This window comes from Martes martes (genome assembly GCF_963455335.1).
Source record: "Martes martes genome assembly, chromosome: 14".
Taxonomy (NCBI): domain Eukaryota; kingdom Metazoa; phylum Chordata; class Mammalia; order Carnivora; family Mustelidae; genus Martes; species Martes martes.
In genome coordinates, this window is record NC_137902.1 from 21,104,495 (window position 1) to 21,116,860 (window position 12,366).

At 40.2% G+C, this 12,366-nt stretch overlaps 1 protein-coding gene across 1 annotated transcript; it reads left to right on the forward strand.

The window, feature by feature from the left end:
* Window positions 1-11,761: 11,761 nt before the first annotated feature.
* Window positions 11,762-12,157, forward strand: LOC308354988 (ferritin light chain-like; the record flags this gene model as incomplete). The annotated part of the gene is made up of 1 exon (XM_080822914.1): window positions 11,762-12,157. One exon carries the CDS (start codon window positions 11,762-11,764, stop codon window positions 12,155-12,157), a length of 396 nt encoding a protein of 131 aa, XP_080679040.1.
* Window positions 12,158-12,366: the final 209 nt, after the last annotated feature.

Sequence of the window (12,366 nt, forward strand, 5' to 3'; positions counted from 1 at the left end):
CCACAGGTGATACCCTGTACATTCACAGCATTCTATACCTGTTAGTTTAATCTTTATAAAACATAGTTTTGAACATACTATTCCCTAATGAAAATATCTTTTATGACTCTTCATTGTTCTCAGAGCACATCACGGTTCTTACCTCTTACAGTCCTTTTTCTCTCTGCCCTACCTTCATGTCTAATATCCTTTCCTGCCAACCCCTTCATGCACTGTGTGTTAAGACTGAGTCCTCCGCCATCTCTCTTCCACTCCTCCTCGTGTTCTGACCCTGATTTTCTATTTATACTTTAACCCAACCTGAAATGCCTTATAGCAGAGCAGTTAGAAACCCTGGTTCTAGAGTCCGACTATAGGGTCTCATATTCTAGTTCTGTTACTTGCCAGCTCTGTGCCTTTGGATGGGTGACTTAATCACTCTGTGCCTTGGTTTATCCATTTGTAAAATGGAGTAAAATACCTATACCATAAAATGATTATGAAGGTTAAAATAATTAGTAAACACTTAGAATAATATCAGATGCAGATGCCAAAGAAGTATTAATAAATATCAGTTACTATTAGATAGCTCTAACTCAATATACTTCAAATACAAGCTAAACCACATCCTTCAGGAAGCTTTTTCTAGTGCTCTCAGCTGAACATGAACCTCGTCACTTCTGAACTTATCCTTCACCTGTGCGCAACCCTTGCTATTTAGTTTCTATTATGTATTATAATTAAATGCATGTGTTACTTCTACTAAACCACCTACTCCTTAAGAAGAAAAATATCTTTTTAATCTGTCATCTAACTAGCCACTGAACACAAGAATTTCAATTAAGTATATAATGAATTAATTTGTCTCACATCCTATCAATAAAACATACCAAAGAGCACATATAATTCATGCCATTTAAAATGCCTTTTTGGGCATCAAAGCTAAGATAACCCCAAATTCAGAGTGATGTCTTATTTCTAGGAAACACATGGTATAGAGCAACTGTAGGAGTTAAATAAGCTTAATCTAATTGACATATCTCTACTAGAAGTCAGAATTAATTCTAATAATTAGTTTCATTTATAACACATGAAAAATAAATCACACAACAAATGAGAATTCAAGGCTGAAGGACTAGCATTTCTGGTTGTGTGTCATGTTTAAGTAAGACATTGGCTCTAAAGAGCTAAAACTCTCTTTGAAAACAACATAAAATATTATATTTATCCAAACACATATCTACCTCCAGTTCTTTGTATGCTTCAAGACTTAGAAATTTGCTCAGGTTCCCAAGACCACACAATGGAAAAAGGATATTCTCCTCCACGAATGGTGATGAGACAACTGGAGTCCGCATGCAAAAGAATGAAGCTGGACCCCTACCTCCTACCATATGCAAAATTAACTCAAAATGGTTTATACATAAGACCTAAAATTATTAAACTGCTAGAAGAAAACATAAGGGAAAAAGCTTAAGGAGATTGGATTTGGTTATGATTTCTTAGATACAACACTATGAGCACAGACAAAAAGAGTACAAATTGGGCAAATGGAACTATATCAAATTCAAACACTTCTGGAATCAATCAATACAGTGAAAAGGGAACCCACAGAATGGGAGAACATATTTTCTAATCGCATATATGATATGGGATCAATATTCAGAATATATACTCAACAACAACAACAATAACAAAACATATTAAAATGGGCAAAGGAGTTGAACAAACATTTTTCCAAAGAAAATACATAAATAGCCAACAAGCCTATGAAAAGATGCTCAAAGTCACTAATCACTAGGTAAATACAACTCAAAACTAAAATATCAACTCCTAACCATTAGGATGACCATGATCAAAAAACAAACAAACAAACAAAAAATCCAGAAAATGACAAGTTTTGGGAAGGGTGTGGAGAAATCAGAATCCTTGTGCATTCCTAATGGGAATATAAAGTGCTGCAACCACAAAGGAATGCCTTATGAGAGTTTCCCAAAAAATTAAAAATAGAATTACCATATGATCGAGCAATCACACACTTCTGGGTCTATATTTAAGAAAATTCAAAGCAGAATCTCAAAGGGATATTTGTACATCCATATTCACTTTAGCATTATTCACAATAGCCCCCAAGAGGAGGAAGCACCCCAAATGTCCTTGACTGGATGTATGAATAAATAAAATGTGTCATATACATAAAATGGCATATTATTCAGTGTTAAAAAAAGAAGAAAATCCTGGCTCCTTCTAAAACATGGATACACATTGAGGACATTATACTAAGTGAAATAAGCCAGTCACAAAATGACAAATACTGTAAGGGTCCACTCCTATAAGGTATCTAAAGTTGTCAAACTCATAAAAACACAAGATAGAATGGTGATTGTCAGGAGCAGGGGAAGGTGAAACAAGGAGACGTTTGATGGAGATAGAGTTTAAGCTTCACAAGGTAAAAAATTTTAGAGATCTGTTACACAACAATGTAAATATACTTAACACCACTAAACTATACACTTAAAAATGGTCAAGGTGGTAAATTTCATTTTTTTTTACTTCAACTAAAATTTTAAAAAATTCAGTGTACACAAAAATTATTCACCATGCTAAGATGTTAATTTGGAAGGAATTACATGGGCTACATTCTGCATTTGAATCAAAGTTGGGTTCTTTATTCATTCATCCAAAAACTCAGAACTCTAGGGGTATCTGAGTGGCACTCAGTTAAACCTCTGATTCTTGGCTCAGCTCATGATCTGAAAAGTTGTAAGATTGAGTTCCATGTCCAGCTCTGCACTGAGCAGGGAGTCTGCTTAAGATTCTCTCTCCATTTTCCTCTGCCCCTCCTGTTTGTTTACTCCACCCCCTCAAAAAAACAAGAACAAAACAACAACAACAACAACAACAATCACCCAGAAAAAAACAAAATCCCTCAGAATCCTAAGTGCAAGTGACTGCCAGTTCCTGGGGACCAGGCCTCCCACTAATTCAAAGCAAGATCTAGAATGGTGCTTTCATAATATAAAGGAAGCTGACTCATACTTTTTTATTCTCTCTGATTTCCCTTTCCTCTCCTCTGGTTCTGGAGACCCATATCTCCTGGATACACATTGCCCAGATCAACCGATCAATGAATCAACTTGTATGTTGAGGATGTGCCTACCTTGTACCTGGCAGTGCTAAGATAAGAAATAGAATAACCTGCTAGGTCCTACCTTATCAGGCTGGCAGGCCAGTCTCCAAGAGTTTGGGGAGACTGAAAATTCCCTAAGGACAAAAGCTACATTAACAGTCTTACTCTTGTTGCAAAGGCATCAAAGCAGGTCTGTGTACTGGGTTGCAAGCTTTGAATAGATGCAATGTTTGACTGAAGGCCAACGTTCTCCATCAGCTTAGGCCAGACAGAAATTACAATATTCCAGACAAAGTCTTTCTTCATAAGTGAATTAACCTCTGGGAAAAGCCCTGACCCTGTGGGTACCCATGAGGATGCTTTTGAATGTAAAGGACAGAAACACTATTCTAATTGGCTTAAATGATGAACATATTTATTGTGTCGAATAATAAGAAGAACGGCAGAAGGAGGGAATTCCTGGGTTATTAAACACATAGCTTAAAGACAGCATCATGGCCCAGTTTCCTCCTAATTTTTGGTTCTGCCAGCCTCAATGTGTTGGCCTTTTCTGTGGCACGTAAGGCGAGCTGCAGTTCTCGCTGGCATTTGCTGATAAGCAATGTTGCACCGAAGGACGGAAGTGTATCCTTTCTTTTTTTTTTGTATTTTTTGTGTTTATTTATTTATTTATTTAGAGAGAGGGAGAGTGTGAGTGGGGGAAGGAGCAGAGGGAAAGAATCCTAAAGCAGACTACCCACTGCGTGCAGAGTCTGCCAGGCTTCACCCTACGACCCATGAGATCATGACCCGAGCTGAAACCAAGTTGGACACTCAACTGACTGTGCCCCCAGGCTCCCCTGAAGTGTCTCTTTTCATGGGTCTTTGTAAAAGATAAAAAGGAAAAAAAGACACAACAACAAAAACAACAAACAAAACCTCTTCTTCCAGAGCATACCCTTATTATATTTCTCCTCACACAACAATCACATCTCAACACACTCATTGGTCATAGAAATTGGATGACTCTGTCTTGGCAGCAAACAAGGTTTCCTAGACTCTGCTACTAACCAGTTTTACAACTGAAGTTACATACCTATTTTTTTCCTCTGGGACTCAACTTTCTTGTTCTCCCTATGGAGCTATCGTACCTATCTCTAGCCACACTTTTACTTGAAAAGTCTAATTCTATATATTTGCTGAGTGTAGAGTTCTGTGCTAGATTTCAAGGTATTCAAAGATGACTAAGTGACAGTTGTTGCCTTTGAGGATCTTAAGTGACTAGGAAAAAAAAAAAAAAAAAGAAGAAGAAGAAAAACAAATTCCATTGGATTCATCATAAGAAGACAGAGACCCAGAGCTGCTGCTGAGGAACAGAGTACCTTGTGAACCGTGAGACGAAAATTTAGATGAGATTAGAGTCAGAACGGGTTCTGAAGGTCTAATCTGGGCTTTATTTAGCTCACCGCCCTCCTCTCCCGAAAGCTAACAAGTTCTGGAATTTTCTATAATTTGAAACAATAAAATATCTCTAATTGAAATGATGAAACTGATAAAGTGGAAAAAATGCATGAACGGAGAACTCTTGAGTGTTTCAGAAATAGCCAGGGGAAATAAATTGATTCTTTTGGAAGGAAAAATATTTTTCAATGCAAGGTATTAGTATCTATCAACAATAAGCACATTCAGGGCTTGACATCTTCTTCCACAAAAATCAATCTAAATGAGAATAGGTGAGGGTAAGTTGAGGAAATGTCACTTTCCTTGGACCCCCTTCAAGATAGTTTCCTCACTGTGTCACAGGTGGGTTAATTGGCATGGATGATTTTCATTAAATGTGCCATTTTCTGCACACACAGCTTAGGTTGTATCATACAGGTGACTATACTCTAGGCTAAGATGAGATATGATGATGATAATGATGGTAAGAATATGTCAATAATGGTAACAACTATAATTTACTGAGTGTTTCCTGTATCAAAATACTGTGCTAAGAATATTACATGCAAATTGAAACACTGTGCTAAGAATATTACCTACATAAGTTCTTTATACAGTCACGTGCATGCTGTTGAGGGTTGCTGAGGCTCTAAAAAATTAACTTCCTTGCTTATAGAACTACAGCTTGTGATAGAAATAAAACCAAAGCAAAGTTTGTTTCACTGCAAGCTGTAGCCTTACTCTAATATGATGTCATTACACTATACCTTGTCTTGGAGTAACACATACATTTATAGTGTGCTGAGCCCATGGTATATAGCTAGTAAGTACGACAATTGTGGCGATGGGAAGCTGCCCGCCCTTCTCTTCCTGGAGAGATTAACACCTGTTTTCTTGGAGAGAGTCTAAGGGGATTAGCTGGATATTTGTCTCAGTTTAGATTAGGGCTTCTCAACCTCAGCATTATTGACCTTTAAAGCCAGATTATTTGTTGTAAGGGACTTCCCTATGCATTATAAAATGTTTAGCAGTATCCCTTGCCTCTCTTACACTGTAGATGCCAGTAGCATCCTCCTCAAGGTGTGATAACCAAAAATGTCTGCAGACATTGCCAAGTGCTCCCTGTGAGGCAAAATTACATTTGATTATGAACCACTGGTATAGATCCTTGCAAAATAAGGTATTGATAAGGCAGAGAGACCAAACTTTGCTGTTTATGATTAGAATTATCAAATAATACATTATTCTGAAATATGTCCTATTCCCATTGATTAAAAACATAATTCAGACAAGATAAACCTTTCTAAGAATTGGACTAAGTTAAAGACCTTGCCATCTACACTGGGCAGTGAATAAATGCCTGCTTCTTTTTTTTTTTTTCTTAAGATTTTATTTATTTATCTGATGGAGAGAGCCAAAGAGCACAAGCAGGGAGAGCAGCAGAGGGAGAAGGAGAAGCAGGCTCTGCACTGAGCAGAGATCCCAATGCAGGGCTCGATGCCAGGACCCTGGGATCATGACAGGAGCTGAAGGCAGCAGCTTAATTGACTGAGCCACCCAGGCACTCCCTAAATGCCTGCTTCTTCTTTTTTCTTTTTTCTTTTTCTTTCTTTCTTTTTTTTTTTTAAGATTTTCTTTATTTATTCGACAGGCAGAGATCACAAGTAGGCAGAGAGGCAGGCAGAGAGAGAGAGGGGGAAGCAGGCTCCCCACCAAGCAGGGAGCCCGATGCGGGGCTCGATCCCAGGACCCCGGGATCATGACCTGAGCCAAAGAAATGCCTGCTTCTTAAGAGAAGTTTAGATCTGGGTCATGCTTAGGAACCTGCAGGTAAGGTAAGCAAAGGGGGCTTGGCAGACGACTGGGCTGGGAACCTGCTCTCCTCATCATATTCCCTTAGACAACCATTTGCTAAAGAGCAGCTCTTCAGGAAAGAACATGAACAGGTGTGTTTTCACTTTGTCTCATTTAGTGTAACATATTGGTAAAGCAGAGAGTATACAATGGTCTTTGAGATAGTTGTTATTACACCCATTTAAGCCAATATAAACTTATAGAGAGAGAAGTTAATAGCTTCCCCCGAGCTGCCAAACTAGTACACGCAGGAAGAGAGATTAGAATTCTCCAGTGCCTCAATTCAGGCTGATGGGACAGAACACCCAATAACTAGCAACTGAATTCTTTTCATCAACAGGGAAGAAAATTAGGGAGTTATTATTCTTTTAAAAGTACACAGAAGAACATTGTATATTTCTTATGGAACGTGGGTAAATCTGAAATGGGCAGAAATAGCTTCTACTCCAAAAGAAACAGGAACATGACATCAGTCTTAACCTCCATCTCTTGGTTTTTCACGACTATCCTCAATACGTTTGTGAATGTAAACATGCACATATGTCCTCAGAGAAATTGTCAGCCCTCATGTCAGTCTTCTCGGGCCACCATTGCCTGGGTAGCTTAACCCACAGAACTTTATTGTTTCACAGTTCTAGATACTAGAAGCCCAAGATCAAAGTGCCAGCATGGCCCATTTCTAGTGAGGACTGTCTTCCTGGCGGGCAGATGGCTGCCTCATGGCTGCTGCATCCTCTCATGGTCTTTCTGTGTGTGTGGACTCCAGAGACGAGTGGGTGGAGAGAGAACTCTTCAGTGTCTCTTCTTTTTTTTTTTTTTTTTTAAAGATTTTATTTATTTATAGGCAGGCAGAGAGAGAAGGGAGGAAGCAGGCTCCCTGCTGAGCAGAGAGCCCGATGCGGGGCTCAATCCCAGGACGCTGGGATCATGACCTGAGCTGAAGGCAGCGGCCTTAACCCACTGAGCCACACAGGCGCCCCTTCAGTGTCTCTTCTGATAACACGAATCCTCTTGGATCAGGCTTCCACATTTATGACTTCATTTAACCTTTATTTCATTAGAGACTCCATCTCCAAATAGACCCACACTGTGGGTTAGAACATCCAACATGGGAATTTTAGGGCGACACAAATTTAACGGTCCATAGTGGCCATAACCTCCCACCAAGTCACATTGATAAGAAGACTTAGAATTCAAAGCCAGAGTGGTTATCGGACTGTCCCTTTGGGAACATCATTGCATTATTTGCTCTTTGCTGTTTTTGTTTGTTGTTTCCACCTTTTATTTATTTATTTACTTTAAATGGAAGGACGGATCTCCCCTGACCTGAAGAAAATCTCTTCTTTCAAATAAACTTGAAGGACAAAGCCGTCTCATCTAGTCATTCCCCTATGCCCCCTTGCAGCGGGTGAGATTGAAGTGAAACCATGGCACCCTCTGCAAAAAGCTACAGAGATGCTACAGTGGGTGCTGCACACTCGATGCTTCCTAAGGCAAGGTGGGTGGTGTGCACGAGGAGAGAGGGCTGACCGTACTGCCACAGACAGCGGTGAGTTCTGAGTCAAGGTGAAAAATACATCATGATTACAGCACACCTGAGAGGCGGTTCTGCTAATTCCTTGCAGATACTGCGGTTGCAGTCAAACCGACTGGGTTTGCATCTTGGCTCCACTTCCTGTGTGGTCTTGAGTAGTTGGCTTATCTCACCATAGTCAGTAAAGTACGAGTGACAGTAAGACTAACGTCAGTGGGATGCTAAGGAGAGTAAATGGTAACCACGTGGAGAGTGCCCAATAGATGCTTACTTTAAAAATAAATAAACCAAAAAACACATCTGGTTTTTTTCATTAAAGGCCTTATTAACTGGATTCCTGGGCTCTAACTAATTGGAATTCTTAGTTCATAATTGTGTGTGTGTGTGTGTGTTATACACACATGTGTACACACATACCCCAACACACATGATCTTAAAAAAAATCGTTAAACACTCTTTAAACGAGCCATTCCTAAGTGTCTAATGTTGTGCTAGGTGGGCTAGAGATATAATGGAGAGCAAGGTGGGAAGAGAAATGGAGTTCCTGTCAAGTTCCAGCACCTCCATGGTAGCAGAAATAGCCTCCAGAGGATCCAAGAATAACCTAAAAAAGACCATCAAGCCACGCTAACTTGTGAAATACTACCTTTGTAAAACCCAGAGATTATATATGGAAGAAAGCAATGCCATATTGCAAGCTCCTGGCTAAGGAGAACATGTTGGCCCAATTAGGGCACAAAAGAAAAAAAGGTGATGCAAAAAACTCCAGCAATCAAATTAAATAATATTATAATAAAATATTTTAAAAATTAAAAATATATTCAAAATAACTCATGTAGAACAAAATTATCAACACAAGATAAATACAGGCTTGAACGCTGATGTTTTGTGATTTGACCTCATTTTCTTCACCCTAATACTGGCCCTGGGCCCAGAATTTTAATGCATCCCCTAAGCCTGTTGTTCCTAGTGTACAGCAGGAGGAGGACCACCTAACAGCTCTTGTCTATAGCAGAGCAAAGGACTTAGAGGATATCATGGCCAAGAGCACCTGCGATTTTTTCCTGACCTTCTACTGATCTTGCAATCCAAGATCAGAACCTCTCCTTTGGAGGTCTTGGGTTCTCTAACTCTTAAAGACAGAAGAATCTAGCTCATAATTCCAATAAGAATGTCTAGGCTAGACTCACCATGGCAAGAAAGAAGAAGAAGAGTGGGATAAGAAAGGGTGCCTGACTGCCTCTTGGTAAAGCAAAGTACAATAATTATTTCATTGCCCATTTACTCCCATTCATTGACCTTTATTTACATCTTGTCTGGAATAAGCAGAGAGACATCACTAGTTGAGAAACCACTAAAAACATGAAAATCTGAAAACATGAATGAAATGATGAAACAGAAATAAGGCAGGGAAAAATTTCTAAGTAAAAAACAATTTGAAAACCTAAAAAGATTTTACTCTAACAACTTAAACTCTATTCTCTTTAATTTACAAAGAAATGAGAAAAATATATGTGAGCAATAAATATCTCATAGGATTACTTTTTTTTTCCAGAAATGGTCCCGTCTTAAAAGAACTTACAATCTAATTGAAGAAGATCAATATCACATAGAGGCAAAAAAGATAAAATATTAATAATAAAAAATATGCTACCTGTGAGGAAACAGCAGTGAGGCAAAGGAGGATAAATGTTATCAGAACATTAAAAATTAAATTTTTATTCATTTTGGCCTTTAAGTCATAAAATAAATATCATTTTATTGTAGGAAAAATAATAAATCAGAAGGCATGAAAGGAAGGCTATAAAAATTATCTGTAATCCCTCGGATAAACATAATTAAAATTTCACGGTAGTTTCACCTTTCCTCCTTATATTTAATTATTATTTTTCCTCCTGCAGACAAAGGCTTGGGTTAGGAAAGATAAGACTTAGAAAATAATTACTGGATGTTCATGGGAGAACCAATCAAAGGGGTCTTTTAAATTTGCCTGTGCGGATATGGCAATGATGTAGACATCATGCCAGTGAAATTTAAAGCATTATCTGGTGCTTTATGAGGATAACAAAACAAAACAGTAGATGAATGTATATTCATAGAGGGAAAGACATCAAAGTTAAGGAAAGACTTAAGGTGACATCGATTTTAGTCCCACCCTTGAAGGTTTTATTTTTAAGTAAGCTCTACACCCAACATGGGGCTGGAACTCAAAACTCTGAGATCAAAAGACACACGCTCCACTGACTGAGCAAGCCAGGTGTCCCTAGCCCTACCCTTTAATCATAAATAAGTAAGTAATCAAGTGGGGGGTCACTGGTTTGCACACAGTCCAATCCTGAGCACCTGACTCTCCTAAGGGGGGCAACATGCAGTGCTGCAGGGATTGGGCTCGTTTTGTGCGGATTTATTGGGATGTGCATTCCAAACATTATTCTTTGAGAAATTCTGGTACAGATTCTTCAGACTCTATTCACAATCTATAGTTTCATCAATAAGTCAGTCCACCTCACAAGGGTAATCCAATCCCTCGTAAATTCCAGAAACTGTGCCAGAAGGACAGACATCTCCCCCGCATCAAGGAAAGATGCTCTGCCCTTGCATGGGGGATTGTGTTCAGGGTATCTGGTCATCCTTACCACTCCCTCCCTCAGGGTTTAACTCTAGTTTCACATGTAATTACAGAGGAAATCAAGTCCTTAGGATGACTAACATTGGTAGTAAATCACAAACACCTTACATCTTAAAGGAAAAGTGATGAACTACTCAAGAGATGTCCCCATTATCAAACAGTAGAAATGACATAGAGAGAACTCTTTCTGTCCCCTGATTCAGGCTAACATGTAATGACTACCTACCACGTAATAGGAGGTGCACTGGGAACTTTCTGGGGGCACCTCATTTAGTCCTTTTGACGGCCTTCTGAGGCAGGTCTGGTTATGTACTTTATATAAGGCATCTATGGATTAGAGAAGTTAACGGACACTCAAGGCATCAAGTTTCTAAACTGTGGGGTTGAGATCATAACTCAGGCATTCTGACTCCAAACCAGTGTCCTTAAGTCTCCCCAACCATACCCTGGCCAAACCAGTCAGCCCTTCTTGGCAATCAGGAAATGGGACATTATCAGACTGACACACAAAATAAGAGCTATTTGAAAAGTAAATCCCTTCAAATACTGTGAAATCATATGTGCTAGAAAGATCCCAGACCAGCTAGTAGAAATAATTACAATTTTAGAGTCCTTACTTTAAGCCAGAAACAAGCTAAGACTTTTTTCCAAATCCCAATCATGTTATGGTGCTACAAAGTCCTTGCAGCAATCCTAAGAAGGTACAGTTACCCTTGAACAATGTTGGGGGCGTTAGAGGCACAGACCCCCTATGTAGCTGAAAATCCGTGTGTAACTTTTGACTCCCAGGAAACTTAACTATTAATAACCTACTATTTACCAGAATCCCTACCAGTAACATAAAAAGTCAATTAATATGTATCTTCTACTGTTATATGTATTCTATGCTGTATTCTTACAATAAGGTAAGCTAAAGAAAAGAAAGTATTATTAAGAAAATCAAAGGATGAGAAAATGCACTTATAGCCCTGTACTGTAAAAACTCTACATATGAGCAATGCACCCAGTGGCCTGGTGGATTTGTCTCTTGCTTCAAAAGCGTCTGGAGGGAGCAGACCTAGGGATGCCCCTTTTTCCAGCCTCCAGCCTCCCTAGAAGCTCTCTTCCCACCCAAACCCTTGGAACCATCCTCTCAGGTATCCTCTGCCTCCTGGATCAGCCGACACCATTATTGGAGCTTACCGCGGATCAACCGTGAGCTCCCAGAGTCCTCAGAATGAGTCCACAGAGGTGGAGTTGCTGTCAACCCGCTCTGCATCCCTCCCACACTTACCTTTCTCTGGGCTTTCATTTCCACCGCAGCCAGGTAGCTCCAGAGAGCTGGGTCACTTCTCGCGGGAGCTGGGGAAGAGTCGCGCCAGGCACAGGCCAGAGGCAAAACGAGCGTGGTGGCCACGCCCTCTTCCGGGACGGACGGAAGTTGTCCCCGGATGAGTGCGGTAAAGGCCTGGGCCCCACGGAAGCCGCCACGGCTCTGGGAAAGAACCTAAAGCAGGCCCTTGTGGATCTGCATGCCCTGGACTCCGCTAGCACGGATGCCCATCTTGGTGACTTCCTGGAGAACCACTTGCTAGATGACGAAAAGCCAATCGAGAAGATTCGGAGCACCTGACACCTCGGCAGGCTGGCTGTGCACCCCCCCCCCCCCCCAGACTGGGCTGCGAGAGTATCTTTTTGAAAGGCTCGCTGTCAAGCGTGGTCAGGAGTCCCCAGAGTCCGGAAGCCCTTGAAGGCCTCCTCGGACATCGCTCGCCCTCAGGGGCAGAGTTGCTGCTTGTACCCAGGCCTGCAGCCACGAGGCAGCTTTTTTTTAACCAGCAG